This window comes from Carassius carassius, chromosome 25 (genome assembly GCF_963082965.1).
Source record: "Carassius carassius chromosome 25, fCarCar2.1, whole genome shotgun sequence".
NCBI lineage: Eukaryota > Metazoa > Chordata > Actinopteri > Cypriniformes > Cyprinidae > Carassius > Carassius carassius.
The window spans coordinates 13,745,565-13,772,296 of NC_081779.1; the positions used below are offsets into that span (position 1 = coordinate 13,745,565).

Consider the following 26,732-nt stretch of genomic DNA (forward strand, 5'->3'; position numbering starts at 1 on the left):
AGGAATTTTAAGGTGAGGCAGGCAGGGATGGAGCGGCATGCAGATACTGGCATGTGAGGTTATTCAATTAGATTTCAATGCATCTGAATGCAGCCGGAGCATTGTTGCATCTAAGACTAAGTTCAATTTTAACATCATCACTCAAAACAAAAAGCAGCTCAAACGGTAAACACAGCATGGTCAACGACACTTCCCATTGGGCAAAATACAGTCTACCACAAACCTGCATGGAGTGTCTGTCCTCCTGAAAATGTGAATGGATGGAGTGATGGCAGAGAGATGAGAAGGAGAGGAGGAGAATGGAGAGGTTGAACGAAGGGGTATGAAGATGTGTTGTGTGAGACACACTGAAAGGTCAAAGGGTAAAGAAATAATGCTCTCACACAAATGTGTTCAGGCATTAACACACACACACACACACACACACACACACACACACACACACACACACACACACATACACAAAGGCCATTGTATCAAAGACCAGCATCAGATATGCAATCAATTATGGATATTTTCAATTATATATAACAACTTAACGGCAACTTTTTACCAAAAACACAAACAATTCAAATCTATCTACCATATACTGTATCAAAGAATAAAACTTCATCACATATCTGATAAATCTTTCAATGTCCCGGTATAGATGTGTATTAGTATCAGCACAAAAAAACAAGACAAGCGAACACAGAAAGGCATGCAGAAAACACAAACAAGTAACACAACTGCAGCTGCATTAACTACAGCTTACTGGAGTGTCAGGTGTTGAACTTCCTGTAAACAACCTGCATATTGATGAATTGCTTTAAGTAATAACCTGAGACTTTACTACTCTACAGTATGCTAGTATGTGAATGTAACTGTATTACTGTAAATTGCAGGGAAGAGTTAGTGTCCTCTAGGAAGAGAGTTAAACTGGACAGTGTCGTACCTGTCCCCAGACAGGTAGGGGGAGCTATACGGCCGGAGCCCCGACAGCAGGGTGTGGTAGGAGTTGTGAAGAACCTTCTTGGTGCTACGCTGCCGTTGGAGGTGACTGAACAGTAATGTCAGTTCTCTGACCCACAAGCAAAAATAAAAAATAATAAAACATGATAAAGAAACAAAACAAACCAAAACAAAATAGAAACCTAACAAACTAAAAACTAAAAACAAAATGGCAAATGAACCATCAAAATACCTTTAAAAAGACAGGGACAACTTAATTTATAAAACATCTGGGTTCAACAGAAATACAAACGTCCCTGTCATTTTAAATGAATGATAATTAGTCAGATTAATTCAGCCAGAGAAGAATGCATGTGGGATGAATAATATTAAGCGAAAAATAGAAATATATTCTAAAAAAAAAAACATAGGATCTTTATACACCGTAAAATTACTTCCTATTGTTCAATTAGTGTTATGTCTATAAATATGTATAAATCCTTAAAACAAAATATTTTTTTGAGTTTTCAGAGAAAGTATAAAATGCTGGTTACAATTTCTATTTCTCCACATTCTTCATCCCACATTAACTGGGACAAAAATGAAATCTCATATAACTCATGAAAACATGTCTTGCTTTCAGTACATGCAAAAATTAATGTTGCAGATGAATAAATCAAAACGATAAAAGGAACTGCAAAACTATCAATTAAACCATGATTTCAGGGTCAAAGTACCACTTTTAATTAAAGTGAAAGGGATTTTATAATAACACTGTGCATCTACAGGGAGGATTAACTGAATGTGTGTTTACCACAAATAAAATATTGTTTTCTCAGAAACTCTATTATAGCTCAGTTTGACTAATGCTATTTGGGATATTTTGAACCCCTTCATTTTGAAATCATGACCTCAAAATGGCAAAGCCACCTGTCAGTCATATCAGTTACACACAAGGCCAGATCAACTTGCACGGCACAGATAAGCATCTCACAGCTCATTCTTACCTGAAGGACGGCAGCATACTGTCATAGAAATACCAGGTGGCTGTGAGATATGAGTGCTGAGCATCTGTAGAGTAGAGACGCCATGCAGCCTGCGGAGACAACACGACACAGCGTGGCACAAGATGACACACACAGACGTACATGTACACAACATACTGTACACATATTTGAGCGTGGAAAGAGAAATTATGATTTTATTTGCAGCAGATGTGATGCTGACTAAACAGTTACCTGTATGAGGTTGGCAGCGGGTGTCCTTCTCTTCTCAAAGTGTTTCTGCCGGTGCTGCTCCTGCACTTTGAGAGCAAAACCTGAGCCCAGGATGCCCTAACAGAATGGTAAGAGACCATTAGATGATTTGGGATCAGTGACAAAAAGAAATATCACTGGCCTTAAAATCTATGGCTGTACTTACAGCTGGCAGGGCAAAGAAAGATACTCCTAGCAGGGCAAAACAAGCCGCTAAAAGCCGACCTTGCCAGGTGCGTGGTGTCTTGTCTCCGTATCCGATCGTAGTGAGGGTGATCTGAGTAAAAACAGTGGAGGAGTAAATAACAACATGCTTTTCCTACCTAATTTTTAAATCACAAAACATGTTTATGGTTAACCAGTCTGCTCAGTGAAATGCATGGCAAGGTCAGGAAAATCATCATCAAAATCAACAACAAAAACACAATTAAATTGCTCATTTGTTTAAAAAAGGGTTACAGCTCAAGGCAGTGGCAGTAATGAAAAACTAAAATGAAAACTAAATGAAAATATTTTCATCATCTGAAATAAACCCAAAATGAATCAAAATAATAATAAGTAATAAATCCTTTACAACCTGCCTGGATTAAACATAAAAATTCTAAAAACTGAAACAACAACGACAAACACTAAAATTACATGCAATTTCCATTTATGAAAATAATAACAAAAAATAATAATAATTAAAAACGTAGGCATGATCCTTTTAAAAATCTTTCCAACTCAGCAGATTCAGGTTATTATTTAGCAATCAGTCTACTGGAGGCAGAATTATAATCCCAGTTAAAAATAAAAATAAATAGCTGTAACATCAATTCCCACAAAGCTATTCTGAGACAGGGAACCGACTGAAAGAACAGCAAGGCAATACTTACTGTTCCCCACCAGAGGGAGTCAGCATAAGTGGAAAATTCTTGGTTATCCTCCTTCTCAGCCAAATAGACCAAGAACGAGGCAAAGATCAGCACCAGGAAGCCAATGTACCAGGCTGTGATCAGCTCCTGAGAGAGAAAGGAAAGTTTAGGGACAATGGGAAGCTATGAAAAGAGTATTCCAGAAGATTTTAAAACACTTAATTGGAAAACAATTTAAATAAGCAAATCAGTTAAATGTATGGAAAACATAGATTGTATTATATATGTATAAGTTTTAAAAAGTTAAAAACATGGTTTAAACAAATGTTAAAGTGTCAAAACACTGAAGCAATACCTTGCTGTGAGCGTAGACCACAGAGCCCAGTAGCTTCCAGGTTCCTCCCCGGCGGTCCATGCGCACCATGCGCAAGATCTGCAGAAACCGCATGCTGCGCAGAGCAGATGTGGCGAAGATATTTCCCTGTGTGCCCGCTGCTATCACTGCCAGTGATGCCACCAAGACAATGAAGTCTGCAAAATGAGAAAAACATAGATGACAAGAACAGAAAACAGAAGGAAAGAAACAAAGAAAATAGGATATTTAAATGCATATATTTAAAGAAATATAAAAAAAATCGACTTATTCCACTAATATTGGGCAAACACAATCAGGTTTTGAGAGGGCACCAATTGAAATAAATAAATCAACTGCTATTTATTTTTGTAAGACATCTATTGATGTCATTTATGTTTATTGCGCAATGGGCTGAAATCTCAACCTATTGTACTGATATCTATACACACTACTGTTCAAAAGTGTGGGGTCACTAATATATTTCTTCCTTTAAAGAAATTACCTTTTATTCAGCAAGGATGCATTAAATTGATCAAAAGTGATAGTTAAGTCATTTACAATGTTACAAAAGATTTCTGCTTTATAAAAATGATGTTCTTTTTGAATTATCAAAGTATCCTGAAAAAAAATACTACAGTTTCCACAAAAATATTAAGCAGCTCAGTTGTTGTTAACATTGATAGTAAACAGAAATGTTTCTTGAGCACCAGATCATTATATCAGAATGATTTTTGAAGGATCATGTGTCAACTGAAGACTGGAGCAATGATTGCTGAAAATTCAGCTTTGTCATCACTGGAGTAAATTACATTACAAAATATTTAAATAAATATTTCTACAGTTTTACTGTACTTTAGTTAGCATGAAAGACTTTTTTCAACATATATGATAAAATCTTACCTACCCTAAACTTTTGAACAGTAGTGTAAGTTTGTTATGTATGTATATATATATATACAGTACAGACCAAAAGTTTGGACACACCTTCTCATTCAAAGAGTTTTCTTTATTTTCATGACTATGAAAATTGTAGAGTCACACTGAAGGCATCAAGGGCTATTTGACCAAGAAGGAGAGTGATGGGGTGCTGCGCCAGATGACCTGGCCTCCACAGTCACCGGACCTGAACCCAATCGAGATGGTTTAGGGGTGAGCTGGACCGCAGACAGAAGGCAAAAGAGCCAACAAGTGCTAAGCATCTCTCGGGGAACTCCTTCAAGACTGTTGGAAGACCATTTCAGGTGACTACCTCTTGAAGCTCATCAAGAGAATGCCAAGAGTGTGCAAAGCAGTAATCAAAGCAAAAGGTGGCTACTTTGAAGAACCTAGAATATGACATATTTTCATTTGTTTCACACTTTTTTGTTATGCATATGATTCCATATATAATTCCACATGTGTTAATTCATGCCTTAAGTGTGAATCTACAATTTTCATAGTCATGAAAATAAGGAAAACTCTTTGAATGAGAAGGTGTGTCCAAACTTTTGGTCTGTACTGTATATGTATATATAAAGCTTTGACCTTTAAATAATAATTCCTTTTGTGTTCCTGAGTAAAAAAAAAAATACAAATAAATTTCTTATGTCTCCATAAAGATGACTGTGGGTAGATGATAACAGAATATTTAGAAGAAACCTGATTGGACAAACTAAAATTGTAAATGTTTTTTTCTGCCAAAGATATTAATACAAACAACTTTTGTTTCCATTCACTTTAAACAGACATGGTGCTTTTGATCTCAGACTCAGTCTTTTTTACCTATGACACAGAAGGGCTTTCGGGCGAACCGTAGTCGACCCTGCCATCCCCTGTACCGGCAGCAGCATCCGGCTGCCCAGATCCTCACAAAGTACTCCAGCCCAAAAACCACGATCATCACAAACTCCTGCAAGTCAAACAACATGAAATCAAAATCATTCCTCTCAATAATGCCTACCTGACAGTAATGACTAATGCACTAGACTAGTCAAATACCAGTTCCTAAAAAAAATAAAAAATAAATAAATTTGGAGATTATTCATTAAGTCTTCATTTACGCTAAATCATTTTCTTCCTGGCCTTCACTAAATGCTTGTATTGATTATAGATCTTGAAGTGGCACCCGCGTTCTCCATGTGAACAAACACATTACAGACTGAGTGTACATTCAATACCAGAACTTGCATGATAAACAACATAACCCTTTCCTGAAGGAGACCATTAAATGGAAAAAAATTGGGAGAGAAAGTCAGTGTATGAGAGAAAGCACTTCATACTGAAAGTGATTATAGAATTGCAGCTAAGATTATTGGATGGATTCGGCTACTTCTTGCATACTCGACAACACCTGAATCCTCATGTGTGCTTACACTGCCATTTCCCAGAGCAAAGATCCCAGCGGAAAACAAAATGCACACTTAACGCAGCCACAGGGAGACATGAGACAGTACAAGAATGCTTACCGTGTGCCAATCAGATGAGAAATGAATCCGGCCTGAGATGCTGCTAAAACGGTAATGAAAATAAGGCCTAATAATTTTCTAATTGTGTGCAAATGCCCCCGCATGTGTTATAATGAACCGGTACACAGAACACTGATAATAGTTTATCATACTAAATAAAGTTCGCAATCCCTTCAGATGGACGGCACACAGATCATGCTTTAGCAAAAAGCCTTATAATGAATTAATAATATTTTGAAGTCACAAAACTTTCTACTGCATATGTAGAACTTTATGCTTACAAAGGATTACAGAACAATACCAGCTGGACTAATAAGATACTTCTTAGTAACACAATAGACAGCAAAACAGGCTTGCATACACGGCACATTTGATATATAATGCTGGCAAACAGAAAAAAAGACCCAGTTCATCTTTTTTAAAGACACACCTCCAAAAACACCTCAAAAAAGATATATAGACTGTGATTGGATGGACTAACAGCCACAGTGAAAGTCCTGTGCGATTAATTATTTAGATGATGTGCTATTATGAATGTATTTAGAGATGGCACAGACAATGTGGATGCTGTTTAGTGAAGGTACTCAGATCAGACAATCTGTGGCAGCCAACTTTGAATTTTCTTAAACTACATTTTTGGATGTAAAACACAGGAAGGAAGTCAGACCATTTGCTCTACAGGTAAGAGAAAGTTAGTGGATTCATTTAAATGCAATTCAATAGATATGCATACTGTGGATACTGAAATGTATACTGTGTCAGACTCAAAGCCGTCTGGCGATGAGGGATGAGGTTGAATCAATCAATAATTAAGAAAAACAAGAAACAGTATTCCACAGTACTTTTTTTTTCTTCCATAAAATGGAATTACTAGAGTCAACTGTTTGGTTACCCACATTCTTCCAAAAAAATCTTATTTTGTGATCAGCACAAACGAAAGAAATTCATCATACAGGAGAAAGATTTGGAACGACATGAGGGTGAGTAAATAAAGACACATTTTGTCTGTGGGTGAACTATGCACTTTTCAGTTCATTTCATTATTTAAATAGAGTAAAATATGTTAAATGGATCTGAGAGTACTACACTGTTATTGGTAGCTGATAGCATTATCAAATTAGCCAAAATATTTAATAAATAAACTTGCAAAGTGGCTGCATCTGGTCCTGCTGGTAGATGTTGGAATTAAATCATTTAGGTATTAAAAAAGCTCTTTTCTCCACTAATGGCCATTCGAAAGTAGCTGTGCATTCTGAAAAACTACTCAGCATATAAACTGCTAATATCTGATTATAGTAGATGTTTTGCCAGTGTCAGATGTTTTTGTGGAAGTCTTAAAAACTTGAAACGGGCTTAAATTTGATGTCGGGAAGCTGCTAGTGAAGGGTTTTGTTCTTGTGGTGCCATTAATCAAGAAGCATTGTTATGATATAATTTTCCTGTTTAAGGTATAGTTTGTGTCATTTTAACCCCTTACCAGGATGAAGAGTGCCTCGTTGGCAAATTTATGATGGTCTGGAATGGTGGAGAAAACAGAAAGCACCAGACAGCTGAACACTAGGAGAAAACTGAAACACAAACAGACACACACAAACAGACTAACAGATCAAAATACAATACAAAATTAGGGTCTGCTGAATTTGTTTTATCAAGTAATAGTTTATCATGTAAAACACAGTTAAATTAATGCAGATTTAACAATGATTATTTGATTATTATTCTTAAATCTATACCTCGATACCTCAGTAAAAATTGCAAATAAATAAATCAACAAACAAAAACACAAATATCACAGCAAAACAGCAATGACTGACCAAAAACTCAAAAACAAACATGTGTTCTACACGTACTGATGAATATTGCCTCTGGTGGACGGAGAAACTCGCCATGGCACTGACACCCAATAATCCAAGCTGGCACTCAGCTCATACACACAGATGCTCTTAATCACTGCTGTCACAGACCCTGCTCGGAAAGCCCAGTATGCCCACTCAAAATGGAGTGGATAAAAGCAGAGATTACTGCCCCACTTCCTGCCATTTCTCAGGAGAACTCAGACTCTTTGAGAAAAGGGGCCTTTTACAAGATCTGGTGCTCCCGGATGGCTCCAGGTGCTCCCAGCTGAAACGTTGCAAAATAAAAGCTGGATTTGCCCCATGGTTCTCAGAGCAGTTCTTGGCGTGCGATCAGCTCCATGCAAGCAGCTGCTGCTGGGGAACACACCAAACCCGACACATCTGGCTCACTCGCTCACACGTCCCTGTGTTACTGCTCACTCATACCCGCTGCCTTACTTCTCAGTTTTGCAATCTAACTGCACGAGGACAGAATGAAATTGTTCAGCTGTGCTCTTGGGTGTAAAGTGATGGTTAGGAGCAACAGCGTCTTGGTTATGAGGTAATGCAAGATGATTCAAACAGTCACAACAATAGGACCTTGTTGCTTAATGAAGCCCATAAGGAGATTTGAAATACAACTGCCTTTTTTTTTTACAATCTACAATTACAATTTTTACTGATAGAAATGGTAAAATGCTAATAGCACAAACTCACAAACTGTTACAAGACTGGCATCTTAATTGGTGGCTGTATACTGATTCACTTAGAAAAGAGGAAAAAGATAAAGATAGGTAGACAGCCAGTCAACGTCTTGAACAAAATACAGTACTGTTAGATGATCATCAGCTGACATCAGAAGAGGGTGTAAACACTTAAAGTCCAAAGATAATAATACACTTTCTAAAGTTTACCATGTGTACCATCCCAAAGAATGACTCAAATTGGCAACCTGTAATCCATGCCTTCCTGTGTTGAATGGAAAAAAGCTGCTGAAAACAAATCTATTTTTCAAATCATGGGTGAGTGGGAACTAATACAAGGATATAAGTGCTAATGTAATGGACTTGGTTTCTGGAGGCATTTTCCAAAGTTTTAAGTTAAAACAATTTCTGAAAGGCTGAATTTTGGCTGTTTGCAGTTCAGAGTGCAAGAAAAGAACTATGACTTTAAGTAAACAAAATATTTTAAGTAAAAAAAATATTTTTTATTTAGACATTAGTATCTTTCTGAGTATATATATATATATATATTGGCTAGATTAAGATATTGATGGCTCTAATAAATAATAATGCATAAATAATATTTTTGAAAACACTTCTTCCCTGAACTGTTTTTGCTGAGTGTAACTCATTACTGCCAAACTAATGTACTGTAGGTAAATGATCTCTCATAAAACAACAGACTGGCACTTAAAGCCAAAGCCCAGTTTCCCAGTCCTGAATCATCAACAATCTGACTGCATAATCTGAGGAAGAAAATGCCAAGAAACTGCTTAGCTGCCCCCAATAGGTTTCCATCAAAAAACGATGAACGCAGTAAAAAATAGATACATTAGAGCATGCAAAGATCATGTGCGGCTAGCATTTCAGCTGAGAAGCAAGTTTTAAACCAAACCTCCAAGCCCAAAGTCAATCAGCCAAAAGCCGAAATCAAATCCTCCAATCAGCAGAAATGAGGTGAAAACAATACAGTGCCACGTTTGTTTGCATTTCCTGGTAAGCACATGATTTACTGTAAATCATTTCAATACCATTCTCTGATGGAATGTCTGTACTGACAATTAGTCCTGGTTGAATTTTACACTGAAAAACAAAAGAGAGAAAAAAAGAAGTGAAATACGTTTTACTCAGAAATTTCTGTTAAATTTCACAGGTTATTACAAAACTGCAAATACACATTTAACTAAACATGAAATTCTGAAGTATGGAAAGACTGAAAAAGCATTTTCTTGTAAACGTTGTGGCACTATTGTGAATGCAACAAGGAAGAGAAGAAATTGTTGAATGAAGTCATTATTTTGGTTTTCTTTGCGCACAAAAAGTATTCTCGTAGCTTTATAAAATTACGGTTGAACCACTGATGTCACATGGATTTTTTTAACAATGTCCTTACTACCTTTCTGGGCCTTGAACGTTTCAGTTGTGCTAATCCAGGGTCAAAAAGCTCTCGGATTTCATCAAAAATGAAATGAAAATGCAATAATGCAGCATGACACGTGAAGTATGCTGCAATGGACCCTGCTGTGGCTCTCATTAGACTAAATCTTAGGCTAAATTCATCACTTGGACTGTTAATATGCTATAAAAGCCAGGGTGAGATGAAAGCATGAGGACATAGATATGGGCCATGTGGGTAAACAGAGGGGATGATGAATAGTGAGGGCTTTACACATTACTGAGCTGGACTCTGTAGACTGTACACCACAAAACATCTGCACATAACGCCAGAGTCTCTGACCCTAATTCAATCACGGCAGGCTGATGGACCACGTATCAGTTACACACAAAGAGAGATAAACATTAAGCTCTGCTAAGGGAGGAAGAAGGATAAATGTTTGGAAATAGAAAAAGTGGAAGGTGTCATGTGATTCACCTATGATATCTTAATGACAATATGTATATAGAATAATATGTAGATGGGTTAAAAAGCTAAACAAATAATATATCAAATCAGAGGAAGAAGAGAATAAGATTGTACCTCTAAGCAGAGGACAAAGGTGGCAGCAGTGGAAAGCTCTATATATATCCACGAGCCTTGAATTGTGACAGCCTGCAAATTTGTCCAGTACACACAACCACATTGTTAACGCTGCGAGGTGTCTGTGGGGAATATAAGAAAAGGAAAGAAAGGCTGAAGAAGCAAAAAAAGATGAATGCCTTGATACTGTACAATGCTTTATATAGTGCAATAACATATGTATGGTAACATGAACAAAAGAAAAAACCCTGAACATCTGTCCAAGTCACTGTTAAAAAAGATGACTTCAAGCAAATACTGATGAAATACCAACAATCGCCTTGACTATTTTAGTCATTCTGGCTAACCTGGTAATGTGAAATGAAAAATTAATGGTATCAAAATAATGGTATTACTGCAAAAACGTGTGGGTTATAGGGCCGCCTTCACATTTCAAGAATTGAAAATTCTAAATGCACCTGTTCTAATGAGGGGCAACATCTTGCTGAAGCATAAATAAAACACAAGACACAGGTTTGGCAACACAAGCTCTGCTAGGAAACACTGTGTAAAACCAAACAATCCATCCATTACACAAATCTGTTATCCCCAGTCTAGAGAACTGCCTGGTAAGTTCATAATAATTCATTTAATTGTAAAGTGTAATTGGAAGTCAGTGTTTAATACTGTACCCAGTTGTGAAAGATGCCAAAAAGAAGAAGCAGAAACAGACAACACAAGAGCTGGAAGTAAAGCGCTTCCATAGCTGCAACTGGTCTGGAAAGCATAAATCCTTAATGTAAGCTAAATAGGGTTAACACTGATACCTATCATACAAACAGAAATACTATCAGTGAAAATACAGAACAGACACTTCCCAGAAGAAAGCAAAGGCTCCAGCTACTGAATCATGCAAAACTGCCCTGCATGTGGAATGACTTTATTATGAGGTCATTTAAATATGTTTAAAAGCACACTCCTCATCTGGAAAGGAAACGCTAGTTATTGCTCAAGTTGTTTGGTTCCGTTTTATATTTTGCTTGGCTTAAAGCAATAGTTCAACCGAAAATTAATTAATTGTCCTTATTTACTCATACTCATGTCATTCCAACACTTTAAAATTTTAAAGGAAAACAAACGTAAGTTTTGATTGGAATCATTACCACACAATATAAGTTCATTGTGACTGTGGTCAAGTCCAAAAAGGACAAAGAAACACATGAACGAACTAAAGAGCATATGACAGCTTTCTATGGAAGCCTGTTTCTGTAATAAAATGTATTTTTCAAAAGAACATAAAAAAAGAAAGATAATTGTGACTTTTTGTCTCTCACACTTTGGGCTTTGTTTCCTACAATTCTAAGAAATAAAGAATTGCAAGATATAAACACAGAATTGTGACTTTTTTTCTCGCCATTCCTAGCAACTCTGACAGAATTAACTCTGAATTAACAATTCTGTAAATACAATAAAATCTAAAATAAATATGGTAGGTGCTTTTATCTCACAGTTCTGAGTTTATATTCTGACTTTTTTTATCTCGCAGTTCTGACTAAAAAAGAATTGTGAGAAAAAAGTCAGAATTTTTTTAATTCTGAGGCAAAGGCAGATCTCCATACCTGCGTGTGAGGAACAAACCAGAAAAATGTTGTTATTCCTCTTTGCTGAGACATTCAAACACTTTTATGTTGTTGTAGTGTTTTTATTTGTGCAAATTCATCTATGACAATCTCTTCTTCAGTCTTTATGTAACTGGTAGATCATAAATTACTTCATTTTAATCAGATCACTGATATACTGTTGTGTCAACTGCAAATGGCATCTATCAGTGTGTCTTCACTATATATTCACATCCGTTCACCAGCACACAAGCACAAACCCTGTGGCCTTCTGAACACACTCAGCTACCTAGAAACTCTCATTCATGCTATAGTTTGAAAGGGCACAATCACAGGCCACTGAGTCGCAGTATTGTGAGTGGGATAAATGCTGAGCTTGCTGAGTGGAAAAGCAGAAGAGGAGTGAGAAATGTTAATTGGACGCCAGAAGGATGATGAGAGGCTTGACATTTACAGACAATACTGTTACCATGAGCAGACAATTCGAGAATCCTCTCCATATCCTGAACAAACAGAATGTCACACACAAAAACTTCTAACCATCCATATTACCACATCTGCAATTTTATATCGGAAAACAAGCTATTGCCATGTGAATGGAACATAAAGTAACTACGCACACATTTATGTCAGAAGGGTTGCTTAAAACATTAAATTTTTGTTAAAACATTTTTTATATTGGAAACTTTCACTATTTATTTGTGTTATTGTTCCTTGTACAGTAGATACAAAAATAAATAACACTAGAAAATTCATATATTCAAAAATATAGAAAAAATAATAGAGAATCATCATAAAATATATATTAATTAAATATTTAATAAGAAAACATTTTAAATATTAATATTAATAAAAAAGCAATTATTTTGTGAAAATATATTTTTTTTACTGAAATGTTCCCAACACCACATTCACACAAATATGCACAAACTTACACAGTCGCAAAAGATTTGAAGCAGTGTTTTCGACACACACACACACACACACACACACAAATGCACACTTGCACTCCTTCACGCGCACAGTTCATTGCCCAGATTTCCAGTATTTATGTGCTGACATTTCACCGCTCAATGCACTGCTAACGTCACTCCAAAAAGCCCAAACCCTTGCAAAATATAATGCCTTTATTTACACATGAGGTGAAGAGAAGCCGGTGCACGAAGCCCACGGCTCTGTCAAAGAAGCTTTGATTTAATGCAGACTTGTTTCTAAATATGTCCTATTTTTCTCCCTGTCATTACTGCAGCGCTGGGACAGCCACATGCTAATATTTCAGCAGCATCCACCTGCACATTTTCTATTTTGTAGTTATTGATCAGATTGTAAGTCTCTGATCTAAACTACATATAAATATAGTGTGTCAAGCCAAGCTGAAGTCACATGACAGAACAGGTTACATGATTGTGCAACAATGAATTTAAAAATGTTCAAAATAAATAGCTCTCACACAGTATATTTCCGTCATATATTCATTACACTTCAAAATGGGTGCTTTCAGATTCAAACAATGATTGATAAGTAAAAAATATACTCTAAGTTACTTTTATTTAATTGAATTGGACTCACCTGCAGCCATGCTCACACATGAAAAGAGTCTTTACAGAAATACTATAAAGATTAAAAAATGAGTCAGACAATGACTTCTATTTTACACTCATGAGAAGTGGTTTGATTTAAATATTAAATTAAATTTGATTTAAAACATACAAATCACACCTCTTAACGACTGACAATGATGTAAAAAAAAAAAACTGAATTATATATTATTTATAAATGTAAAATTTTTATTGCAGAACTACGCTCTGTGGTACAACCAAACATTTTCACCTTTTTTCTGAGCATTTATTAATTACTCTAATCCACTTTGTGTGGATAAGAACCAACAATCTTTCTTTTGATTAAGAGTAACACTTTCAGCATGGAGCATGGAGAATTGTTTAATAGGTGCATGGTCAAGCCGAGGTCATTGTTCGGTTAGAGAAGAGAAACTGCAACTAAATTGTCAGAAAGTGACAGAACTGTTCTTTTAGAGGGAATTTCCTTTAGTGGATTATGAGATTAACAGGAACTGGCCAGTGGATTGAACAACAACAAAAGAAAGAAGTTTGACTTGTGACGTACTGGATTAAGATGTTTAAGAATTCAAGGGTGTGAGAAAAAGGAAAAGGTTACACATCTTTGGTGGCCAGCGGCAAAGCTTTTATGTGGCAGGTAATAACTTCTACCCTATGATGCATGAATTGATTAAATTAAAATGTTAAAAATTTTATGTTTTTCTTTACTTCAAAACTAAAATATTTCTCAGAATGATGAATTTTTAGATGGTTACATTAAATTGATCAAAAGTGACAGTAAAAAAATTTATACTGACATTTGAAATGTTGAAAATGATTTCTATCAATAATCTATCTATAATTTTCATTCATAATAATAATAAAAATAAAAAAAAAACGTTGAGCACCAAACAGCATACTAGAATGATTTCTGAAGGATCATGTGACACTGAAGACTGGAGTAATGATGCTGAAAATTCAGCTTTGCATCACAGGAATAAATTACATGTTAAAATATATTCAAATTCAAAACCAATGCATTTACATGAAAAAAATATATTCACAATATGAAAATATTTAAATATATATATATATTTTTTCAAATAAATGATAAAATGGTAAGCATAGGTGACTCTTGACTGCTAGTCTGTGTCTTAAAAAAATTCACAACAATATAAAACATATAGAATTAGAGGTAAAGATCAAATGTGCTTTGGATGTAACATCACACCCTGAATATTTAAAACAGCTTTTAAGCATCTGTTTTAGAAGCTTAAATGTTCAGTAAAAACTGTATAGATTACTTAGAACAATTCTCTTTGGATGAACATAAATTAATTTATTTGGTAAATGTATTACTATGTATTACTATGTATATGTATTACTATTTTATTTATGTCTTCTTTGTCAAATAAAAAAAATATCTACTTCAAGTGAGTGTATACATTTTTTTGTGTGTATTATAAATACACACACACACACACACACACACACACACACACACACACACACACACATATGCAGTTATCTTAAAATGTCCATAACACTGTTGTTACAAAAAAAACTAAAAAACATTCTAAACCCATTCCTAGAAATAAGTGCACCCTGAATTATAAAAAAAGATTTAGCCAATCAAAGTTGCACAAGCCTGATCCTGGGGTGTCAGTGTCTCTGTTCAACTGAGATGCCACCTAACTGTCCCTCTGAACCTCCGGTGGGAACGTTCTTTTGAAGACAGCCTTATTAACAGACAAGTGATGGGAGCATCTGGCAGCAAAGAAGAGACGTTTATAGAGCACGCCAAATGCTATCTCACCATTACGCTTATCATTCAAAGTACTATTTACAAGATCAGCGGGCCACCATCTTTGACCAAGACTTCAAACATGGACCTTCTGGCTCATCTAAACAACTGCTGTGGCATGCAAGAGTGTAATCAAAGGTGCAGCACCCTGTCAACACTGCTGAAACTGACACAAAACACAGTGCAGAGACTCCACCACTGCTGTCCCATCACTACCTGGAATTTGATACAGTTACTTTACACAGCAAACACGTTAGATACATGACATTCCCTCACCTAACCTAACTGAGATGTCAGAACAAAGCAGGAAAGTAAGATTGAACTTTTTTTTTTACATTTTTATTTTATTTTATTATTCACATTTTTTTAAAGTGACATTTACGTTGTTACAAAAGATTTCTATTTCAAACAAATGCAAATTTTTTATATACCTTTCTATTCTTACTGAAAAAATGTCATGGTTTCCACAAAAATACTGAATAATGAATGAATAAATTATATTTTTTTTCCATGAATGAATAAATAATAAATAAATAATTTTTCTAATTCTTGGTGAGAATTAAGAGGAAGCAAAGAGTGAGGCTGAATGCAGATAATGATGCTCTACATGATCTATTTCTTTTGACTGTCTTATTATCTTAGTAAAACTACAATGAACAATAAAAGACACAGCCAGAAACACCAAGATCATCTGTGAATTCTTCTCATTCATCATATGACATCTCGCAGGAAACAGAGCCAAGACCATCCAGCCCAGCAGATGCTAGGAAGCGTTTGTAGTTTCAGAAAGAAAAGCATGCACACAGATAAACACACAAGCATACTCTACACATACCTACTTGGATCTGTCAGGCCTAATAAATAGCATGCAAAAACATTACATCATTGTTACGTATCCAAGTACACACTCAGTGCAGCTATATACATAACTAACAACTCAAGAGAAAACACATGAACAATATTCCAAAATATAAACTTGCAGAAATGTGGTTATTAGTTCACTATATGTTCATTCACAACAGATACATGAACACCAAACCACTTTGTGAGAGTCGTCAAAATGCTAGTACGTATAAATACCTCTCTATATTATGAATTTGTTTTAGTCCTGTTGCTATGGTGAGGTTTCCTGAGATGTTTATAGAACCTGCCATTATAAATAAAAGGACCTAACAACACTTAAGGGGACTTACACAAGACATCAGCTGCGGAGGTGGAAGTAGAGAGGTTAGCTCTCTGTCGAAGACGTTCATGGGGTTCCTTAAAATATACATTTCTAACCATTCTATGCAAATTAAATACACAACATAAGAGTAATAATGATGTAACAACACCACAGAATCTAGCAATTAATCAAGAATCAAAAGTCTACACTTGGCCAATATCTCAATCATGTCAAAAGTCTGATTATACATGTATGTTTTCTCCACCAACAATTCTCCACAATTGGAGCATGAAGTCACAGAAGTGTTTTCAAAGAATTTGGTGGCAAGTGGTTATGGTTCACATGTGCACATGAAAACCAGTACACAAACATGCACATACACAGATGAAAAATTAAACTGTGTGCACTCGTTAAACAGCATTTCATTTGACTTTCAGAATTATAAGGTAATGGTGTTTTAACCATTAATAATACACATGCAAAACCTTGTACCCCTGTGACGAACCCTCTTCATTTAAAATTACCATTATTAACTTTTAGTTTGGATGGCAAACAGTAACATGAATAATTTATGATGCCAGTACAATTGAGGAGTGGCTAACCTTATTTTAACCCCAAATAAATTCAGGACCACAACATAAACCCCTCAACAATGACAACATCAAACAACTGACATTCACTGTTAAGGTGTTTACGAAAGCAGGATCAAATGCTAGAAATGTCCCTCAGCTACTTACAAAAGACAATGTTCTAAAGGCTGAAGCATTTGAAGCATCCCTATCATGCCTAGATCTCTGGTGATGATCTTTGATGTCTGGGGTTGTAAAAACCACCTGAGTGCAGTAAGATGGTTACATCCACTTAAAATAAGCTTCGGTCAAAAGCTTGAACCAGAACTGACTCTGAGTCTAGCCTGGCAAAAATAACATGTCATAAACAGAGATTACAGCAGATTAAGGGGGTATCGACACTGGTGCGGATCACGTTACTCGCTATGACCGTTATGCACTTTCGGGCCTTTGGTCTTCCCATCTCCCTCGCTGCTTTCAAACGTAGGTCACAGTCTAATCTTTATGGGAGGGTATGTTGTGACGCACAGATTCAGATGGATACCAAATTACTGAATCACTGTGATTTACTGGAAAAATATAATAATAACAAAGCGCAGAACACACACAGTCTTAACCCTGAGTCAGCATTTGTAAATCAAAGTGCAAACACTAGACTATCAGCTGGAGAACAAGCTCCTGTTCGTCATTATCCTGGAAACTTAAAACCTGCTGCGCCTCATCCTGGGAGAGACAGGCCGTCCCGTGGGAAACATTTTTGCCCCGAATGGAGAAATGAATACACCACATCAGGACTTCTTCTCCAGGACTATGTCACAAGGACGAACCACCACGCTTTTACTGCAATATCTCTTGCAGTGATTTAACTTTATTTGAATCTTCTATATAATTTTAAAAATGCACATATTAAAATTTGGTGTATTACAATCAGTTACAAGATACATGAGAACCAATGATGGTTCCTTGCTCATATATTTGAATAGGCATAAACTTGAATGAGATTTGAGAACTGCAGAAGAGAAAATAATCAGTGAATAATAACTTACATAGCTTTGCATGAGAAAATGAAATTTAAGTTAAATGTTGTAAATGTTTAATGGTGTTTTTCCCCCCACTTTGACTGTATGGACATGAGCAGACTGAAAAAAAAAGAGAAAGATCATGTGACACTAAAGACTGAAGTAATGCAATCACCTTAAGAAAAGAAGGGTATGTTGGAAGCTGCCATAGCATGAATACACAAAATAAAAAAAAACATCTCTCTCCACACGTACTTAACATTAGCACTGAAAACCTTCCCGTGGTATAAATTTATCAGAAACCTGAGTAAAGCTGGTAGTGCCAGCTGGACGCTCGGCCATGTACAGAATGTGACAGGGTATTGAATTAGACATCAGTTTAGTGTCACCAGGCACTGCCACAGATGTCATGAGGGACTGTGTGAAATCTAGGGATGCAACATTCATTTAAGGAGGCCAGGGGAAAAAATCTGAACAAAACTCCCCATGCATGTTTGTTCTTGACCGGAAATGGCTTTCTCTCACATTTTCTGAATGTATATTGGTCTACAGTAGTCCCACCACCCAAACATCTAAAGGCTGTGAGAGTGATTCCTGCATAATCACCACATCTGTTTGCTTAATTATCCCCCCCCCCCACCCGACACCTTTTTCTTCTTGGAAAATATTATGAGAAATAAGAACATAATTTATATGACCAGTAACCTTCAGTTGCCTCTTGAAGTAGTTCCTGTGAGGATGAGACATAATGAAGTCACTCAAAGCCTTAATAAACAATGTGAACTAATGCAGATAAAGAGAGCATTCCATACACACACCTCATTTAACTCAATCGGCTGCGCAAGACAAAAAAACTAAACAAACAGCACCACCGTAAAACAGGACTCCACCTTGTTAGTCATTAAGATAATGTTTTTTAAAAACATCAAACCAAACCTTAAGAAACAATTAAACAAAACATGACAAAAAATAATTACAAATAAAAATAACAATAAACTAGATGAAATATAAAAAAATAAAATAAAACAACAGAAAGAAACCAAAAAAAAAACAATAAAACTAGATGAAACATGACAAAAATAAATAATAAAAAAATGTACTGAATGAAACTAAAACAATTAAAAAACAAAAAACAAATAAAATAAATTAAAACACCAACAAAAAATATCAAACAAACAATACCAAAACAGAGTGAACAAACAAATTAGGCATTACAAAAAACTACAGAAAAATTTAGAACTGTACAAAACAACACAAAACTAGCAAATTTGATTCAAAACAAAACAAATGCACGTCTATGTTTCATCCTGAAAGGAACGGACTATCCTATTCTATAAGTGAAGCCTAAGACCTGAGGCCACAGTCCACTCACAAGTACTTAACAATCAATCCTAAATGTGCCCTCAACTAGCACTTAGCAGATAGTTTTAAAAGGCATTTCCTCTTCTTCCACCTAATCCACTATATTACCACTGGTCAAATGTGGTGGATAGCCACTGCAATGGAGTAGTATGGGCATGAGGGGGGGTGCCGTATCTTGAGCGGAAATTAAAGGTGGTGTGAGAAAAAGAGATAATACACTGCTGAAGGGTATTATGGAATGCAGAGTGATAGCTAAATAAATATTGGGTGTTTTTAATGGGGCAGAATTTACACACTCCATTGGAGCTAACCAGTAAAACAGGCTAATGAGAAACAAGCAACACTGCAGTCATGAGCAGGATAAATGAATATGCTGAGCAGAAAGTTATATTCAATAAACAAATTTGGCACTGTGATGGATCACCACATGATTTTCAATATAAATACAGGTCCTTATGCAACACCCGCATTCACTGGAATAGCTTAACTAGCTTCCATTCTGGATTCTGGATATTTCCTGATTTGTGTAAAGGAACTGTACTATGAAAGCTGCATCCTTCTCAATCCTTCATCTATAAATGACGAATTAATATAAATTCGTAAAAATAATACGAATTTAAAAATATAATCTCATAAACCCATGTTATAAAAGTCTGAAATATGATTGGCATTTATCTGATGAGAAATGGCAAGAAAAAAAAATAATATATAGAAAACTGTTTTAAAAAAATGACAAACCAAAAACAAAATAAAATAGAAATAGAAAAAAAGCGAAAAAAATCTAAACAAAAACAAAATAAAATAAAATATATATCAAAACAAAATGCAAAACAAAAAAAGAAAAGAAAAAGCTAAATAAATCAAACCAAAATGAAAAAAACAAACAAACAAAACACTGAAAAACTCAATATCAAGGCAACCCAAAGCTGGAAATAAAATTCAAGGCATCACTCAACACACTTTATCATAACCGCCCTGCTTACTGGAAAAGTGTCTGCCATTAAAATGTTTAAAAGCCTACTAAAGCATGTGTATTAAATTATTGCCTTGTCATCCAGAGGTGGACAGAACAAACTATCTGTGGTTTGTCTGGGGCCTACAAATCTTTTTGCTGCAAATCTGGCATCCTTCATGCTGCTTATCCTAAAAATCTTGGTGGCCCCTCTGGTCAGCAGCTAAACTTCGCAAGGTCAAAGCCACCACAGAAGAAAAATCAATGACCTTCCTTGGAGAGGAGGGTCGCATACCCGTTGGATTTATGATCGCTGCGTCATAAAAAAGCACAAAAATGCATTATTGAACAGCGTAACAACACTAGAAGTACAAAAGCATTCCTTACACACGCAATTCCAACATGCAAGGCTACATGTTTGTGCAGAGGGATTTATTTACTCAAACTCAAGTGTACAGCACTTTGAGGGACCGAGCAGCAGAGCAGCACCAGTTCTGGAGAAGCCGTTATTTCTGGCTGACTACTTAAAGTAAAAAAAATTGGTAAAACTGCAAAACATACTGAATCCTAAAGAAGAAGAAAAAAAATGCAGGCCTGTTCACTTTTCCCTCTGGTTCTCTCACCTCCATATTTCCCTTCTCTTTAGACTACGTCCATTTCTTTAGTGCTAGACCAGCCAATACCATTGCATTTTTATTATATTAAGCGGCAAAGCTGTTTCTATTAATCCAAAAGAAAAAAACAAAAGCAAGACAAAGTCATCCATAAGTAGGGAAGTCATTTAACAAAATGAGAGCTCAATTATTGTTTAGTTTGCAGGGTGGGCTTGAAGCGTGACTCGGGGGCTGTTCAAGGGATGAAGATGTTTTCCACTGTAATCACTGCTGTTCATCTCTTCAGTTTGAGACTGTTTAACAACTCCTGGTACCGTTGCCCAAATTTACAGTCCAAGAACCTTTGTAAACTCTGAAAGCTCTTGTGTTTTCTCAGGGCCTGTTGAAAACAGCATGTGATTTTCTATATGCGGTGCTATGGAAAACGGATGCAACCAAAGGTCAGCTTCGACTTACTAAACCTCAAGCTGCATCCTAGGCATCTGCTCATGTACATTAAATATGTTCAACTTTGACCCCCATATATAACATACGTCACGTCAACAATCCAAAAGCTGTCCTAGCAATAGCTCAGTCACATCTGAAGGAATTTGTGTCAGAAACTGCAGCAGGTGTCCTTTCAGTCTGATTTGTGTTTAATGGCTCCATTTTCAGCCAAAATGCATTTTCACAGATGTAATTTGTGCTTTTAATTCAGTTTAGTCCAAATTTTGACCAACTCAAATTTTGACCAAATTAATTTATAAGGTATGTTAAAAATCATCTAACTGATGGATTTAAGAGAGAAAAAAGTGTTAAGCAGCTCTTCACAACAGTTGTGCCAAAAGCAAGGTACCATGAGAGAAATACATTGCCTCCAGCAGCCTCACAAGGCAGAGCTAATTAAGCGATCAAGACATTATACCCCTTGCTTAATCGCAGTCTTCATTTAATAATCAGTGAGCTTCCCTGAGCCATGCATTATGGTTCTAAACTACAGTTAAGATTCCTATTTGCTGAAGTACCACTACTAGCAATAAACTTGAATTTGTCATAGGAATGTATAGACAGTAAATAATCACTAGGACATCAAGTCACATTGTTACCCATTTGCAAGTTTTTCTCGGATGCCATATAAGAGTAAACTCAGATACTAATGCCATACAGTACACTGACAATATGTATATCATCCAAATGCCACATGCCCAGGCGCTAACAGAAACAGAGAATTAGACACTGGGAGTCTGAAACTTGAGAGTCATAACCTTCACACGTCAGGCACTGTTAATAACTCCTCACTGTATTTCATTCATTGGACAGAGAGCTATTGTATTATTATAAGAATGCTCATCTTCATTTTTAGGTTGACACCTTATACAAAGTAAATACCCACTTTTTAGAGTACTGTTTAACATATAAACCCAGTTTAATAAAATAATTGTGATTAATCCCATGATTTCATTTTCTGACAAAGATCATTAACAGCTAAAAATTTGGTCTTTACCTTATATATTAAAATGACCGTATATATATATATGGGCTCTGTGCATTTAGTAAGTGTGAGTGTATGGGTGTGAGAGAGAAAGAGTGATAGAGAAAGAGTGATAGAGAGAGAGGAAGAGAGAGTGCTCAACATAGATGGTGTAAACAAACAGAGGCAGTGGCTTAGAGACCGCTATAATTGTTTAAATTACACTGGGGTGAAACACGCCAGAACAGACCCCTTCTCTTCATGGACAAAGGGGAAGGTTTTTTAGCAAGCAGGTTGACCAAAAGTGACTATACATATTTAAAGGCTATGATAATAGGTATAAAGGTAATTACTTCATGTAAAACTTACAGAAACAGCTGGTGAGCTAGATTTAGTATGGGAACTTTAGTGACGTTCTGGCAATGTCCATTTTTATTGTATTAGACAAGTCAGCCCTATAAGTAGGATAATATACAATCAGACAATATCAAACCTATTGACGTGAAACAAATGTATTCATAAGATTAAAAAATCTATATATTTATATTATTTATTCTTAAAAAAAAGATGTTCTGAAAAAAATATTTGAGTGCATTTTATGAACTGCACCTAAAAATTTCTCAAATTTTTTTTAAATCCCAGGCCCTGGTCTTGTTTTAGGAAAATCAAATTCTGTCTGGCTCCATTCTGATATCCAACGCCCACTTTCCACGTTCTAATCACGGTGGATAAAATCAAGTCCCAACTTCCACCCTGCATTTTTTCTTATGGAGTATCCTGTTTCACTTGGAAATTCATCATGTTACAGTAGTAAAAGTGAAAAAATATCAGCAAATCATGCTTACTTTAAATAGCAAAAAATATTTGTTAAAATAATCAAAATATATTTATTTAAATCAAACTTGAATCGTTTACCCTGAAGCTGTGCGATTACAAGCTATTTTGGAATTTGCAATTCGATTGGGATTGAAACAAAAAGCACTCATTAGGATATCAGTGATTTCATTCTGTGTTGTGCTTTAGAGTGAGGGAGATGAATGACAGGCGAGGTATGAGGGACTCTGATGAGCTCCCTTCTGCTCTCAAACTGTAAGAGAATAGAGGTGATGACTGCACTTTAATGGCTCACTATGGTTTTAATACTCATTAAGAGGTTAAAACCACATGGTGTAGCATCCATAAAGGGCCTTCTTAAAATAAACCACATTATAAGAAAGAAATGCATCAGAATGTTAATATAATAAAAAATAAGACATCATACACCTGCCTCCTTTGCACAGGGCTTAAACTACTGTCATTGTCACAGACATCCATAAACGACCTCTGACATGTGCGCCTGCGGGGAACGACTTCTGACCAGTCAAATACTATGATTTAGTTGATTATAGAATAGGGACCATTTAGGACTCTCAACCAAAGAGAAGTGGGCTAATAACTAACTTTGAATAAACAAATGTCAAAGTTAGCCTGGTGGAGCACTTGCTCTACATCTCTTACTAAATACTCTGCCCTTTTAGTTGGCAACACAACAAGCAACAATGAATAAACCATTTAATAATGTGCTGTATTAGAGCATCCCGAGGCATTTTACGATTTCAACCAAGTTATACAACGCATCTGTAAATGCCAAACGGCTCTCTCCCATCAAGCAAACCTGATTTGTTGAAAGAATGCAGCATGGGAATTTAATCCAATTGCGAGAGATGAAAATCAATCATGGCTGATTCTGAAATGATAGGGACTACTGGAAGGGTCACCTAATAGGAAAATATCTCAACTCAGCTTGTTCAGAATTAGAGACTGTCACTGATTCCAGGTGAGCGCATGGCAGGTGGGCCATTTGTGTGTGCAAATTACATTGCAGTCATTAACTGTTTCTCTGAGGTAATTTATCAACATGCTTCTTGCTTAGCTTAAGACTTTGTAAAACAAAAACTGAATGCATAACAAAAAAGTGCATCTCAAAATTGTGGGTGACTTACATGAAGGCATGATAGATAAATGCCCATCCTCTGGGTCTCTCGAGCACATTGTACAGGTAGTTCTGTAACTTTCTGTAGCTTTTGCTGGAGGCAGAAGGGGTCGCCCTTGGGCCCGGTGGCACTGGCAGCGGTGTGCCCAGTAAGCCGGTGCGGTGAGATGGGTGTCCGCGCTCCGGGCTCGACGGCTCGCTTCTTTCAGTGTGAACAGCTGCGAGAGCCACAAACTCAACCCGCCTGTCATCATTGGGTGCAGGGGGGGCCAGCATCCTAATGCCTCCGTTATTTGAAGGGCTACCCAACATTTTTGTGTTTAACATGCAAACTAGTGCACCATATACAACAGAGATTGTCCGATATTATTTATTTTTTTCCTAATGACCGATAATAATTATTTGTATTTGTTTAAATGTCCTACAGCTGATATGCGCAACCTTCTATGATTTCTAACACAATGATAGCAAAATAGTTATCAACTACAATAAAAACACAACAGTATTATTAATAATATAATTAATATTGACGCATGATTAATAATAATTGTGATTTTGTATTATTATTAATAATAATACATTTCCTTAAGCAGTTTGGTTGCAAAGATAACCATTAAAATTTAAATTCGAATCTAATCTTGACAAACAAAATATACTGACACTTCACTTAAGAATGAACATCTGTTACATACAAAGTTGAATAATTTCTGCAAATAACCATAAAAATGAATGCTTATTTTAGAGTGCTACTAGATTTTATCGGTGGGCTCGATGTTAACAGACCGATAACTGATCAATTAGAAAAGTGTGAATACCGGTTAAAAATAATCTTTAATATACACTAAAACTTACTCTAAATAATCACTTCCAAACAAAACTTTTATGTTTTAATCAGCAAAATAATAAAATAACGTATTAGGACATTAACTTAATCACTAATTAAACATTTAATCCCTTTAAAAGACGAAATGTTCATTCTAACAACCTACGTGAATAAACGTGGCTTACTCAGGTGAAACAGTTGAAAAGCCTCGCAGATCGCGTCCACGTGTTATTAATGTTCAATTAAGGTCACTATAATCACAAAGACACGTCAGTTAAAGCCCTGGTTCTACATTGATATGAATATTTCAGCTCAGATTTCATCTTAAATCGTAACTGGACGATGAGCACTTCATGGTGAGACACTAACGTGCGAATTAATTACTCAAAAGTTTTGGAACACATCCAGCGGCACAAAAAAGCCCAACGCATCCCATTACTGGATATTTCCTGACATATACTGTCTAAGCACACAGCAGAAATGTTTAGAAGTAAACGACATGCCCGGTTTTCCCCCTCCGGAGCGCAAAACTCATTCTGGTTCTTTGGGGAGGAGCGCAGCCGGTCCGTGAGAGATTGACTCAAAGTCGTGCCCGAGGTTCGGTCATTTCAAGACTGTCCCAAAAGTCCGTGTATCATATCGTAGAGTCCGAGAAGCTCGGTGGTGTGGACGGAGAGAGTGCGTAACCGGCACGTGCTGCGCGCATCGAGATGTTGATGAAAGTGGGAGCAGGATAGGCTCGAGCAGAGGGAGGGATGACTGGCACCTCCACCAGATTTAGATGAACGGGTTATGTTTTCTGTTTACCAAGTCACATCTTTTCAGAGCTTTCTATTTAGATGCTCGGCACAAAGTGACGAATGTAGATGTAACGCCGGGATTTGGTTCAAAGCCATGCTTCAGCTGCAATAATACGCACGACCCTTGTGCAAACGTTTCCTCAGTGAGTCAATAATCAAAACTAGACATGCTTTCAAAACACAGCGTGCGCATCATGGGAGTTTGCGGTTGGTCTGGCTTCTCTAATAAAAATGTAAAACTTGCATAAGAAGTTAAAAAGTTAGGGTCTTAAAAATTCATACCATTTTGCATACATTTTAATATACCCTACCAAAAAGTTAATCATAGCAGGAATACAACTAACTAAAGAATACAATTAACATACTAAAATAAAGTGATAAATTAGAGATTTAAGTGAGGTTAGGTCATGTATGGTGTCCCATACTCTTAATTTGCACTCTGCATTTAACCCGTCCAAGTGCACATACACAGCAGTTAACACACACCCAGAGGGTGTTCAGTGCCTTGCTCAAGGGTCTCTCCCTAGTCATGGTATTGAAAGTGGAAGAGTGTACTGTACATTGATTCTTCCCACCTATGATCCCTGCTGGTGCTGACTCAAACCCACAACCTTCGGGTTACAAGTCAAACTCTCTAAACATTAGGCCACGACTGCCCTGTTATAAAATTAATA

General features: G+C 36.2%; 1 protein-coding gene across 1 annotated transcript in view; it reads right to left on the bottom strand.

The window, feature by feature from the left end:
- Window positions 1–24,859, bottom strand: part of LOC132104258 (potassium voltage-gated channel subfamily KQT member 4-like) — a 34,910-nt gene extending 10,051 nt beyond the window's left edge. Inside the window, exons 1-9 of the mRNA XM_059509579.1 lie at window positions 24,446–24,859; window positions 7,317–7,407; window positions 5,157–5,283; window positions 3,396–3,571; window positions 3,062–3,187; window positions 2,353–2,463; window positions 2,169–2,264; window positions 1,938–2,026; window positions 935–1,060 (exon numbers count right to left, since the gene is read on the bottom strand). Coding sequence (XP_059365562.1) covers window positions 935–1,060; window positions 1,938–2,026; window positions 2,169–2,264; window positions 2,353–2,463; window positions 3,062–3,187; window positions 3,396–3,571; window positions 5,157–5,283; window positions 7,317–7,407; window positions 24,446–24,762 — 1,259 coding nt within the window. The 5' untranslated portion in view covers window positions 24,763–24,859. The remainder of the gene's footprint in view (window positions 1–934; window positions 1,061–1,937; window positions 2,027–2,168; window positions 2,265–2,352; window positions 2,464–3,061; window positions 3,188–3,395; window positions 3,572–5,156; window positions 5,284–7,316; window positions 7,408–24,445) is intronic.
- Between the last annotated feature and the right edge of the window lie 1,873 nt (window positions 24,860–26,732).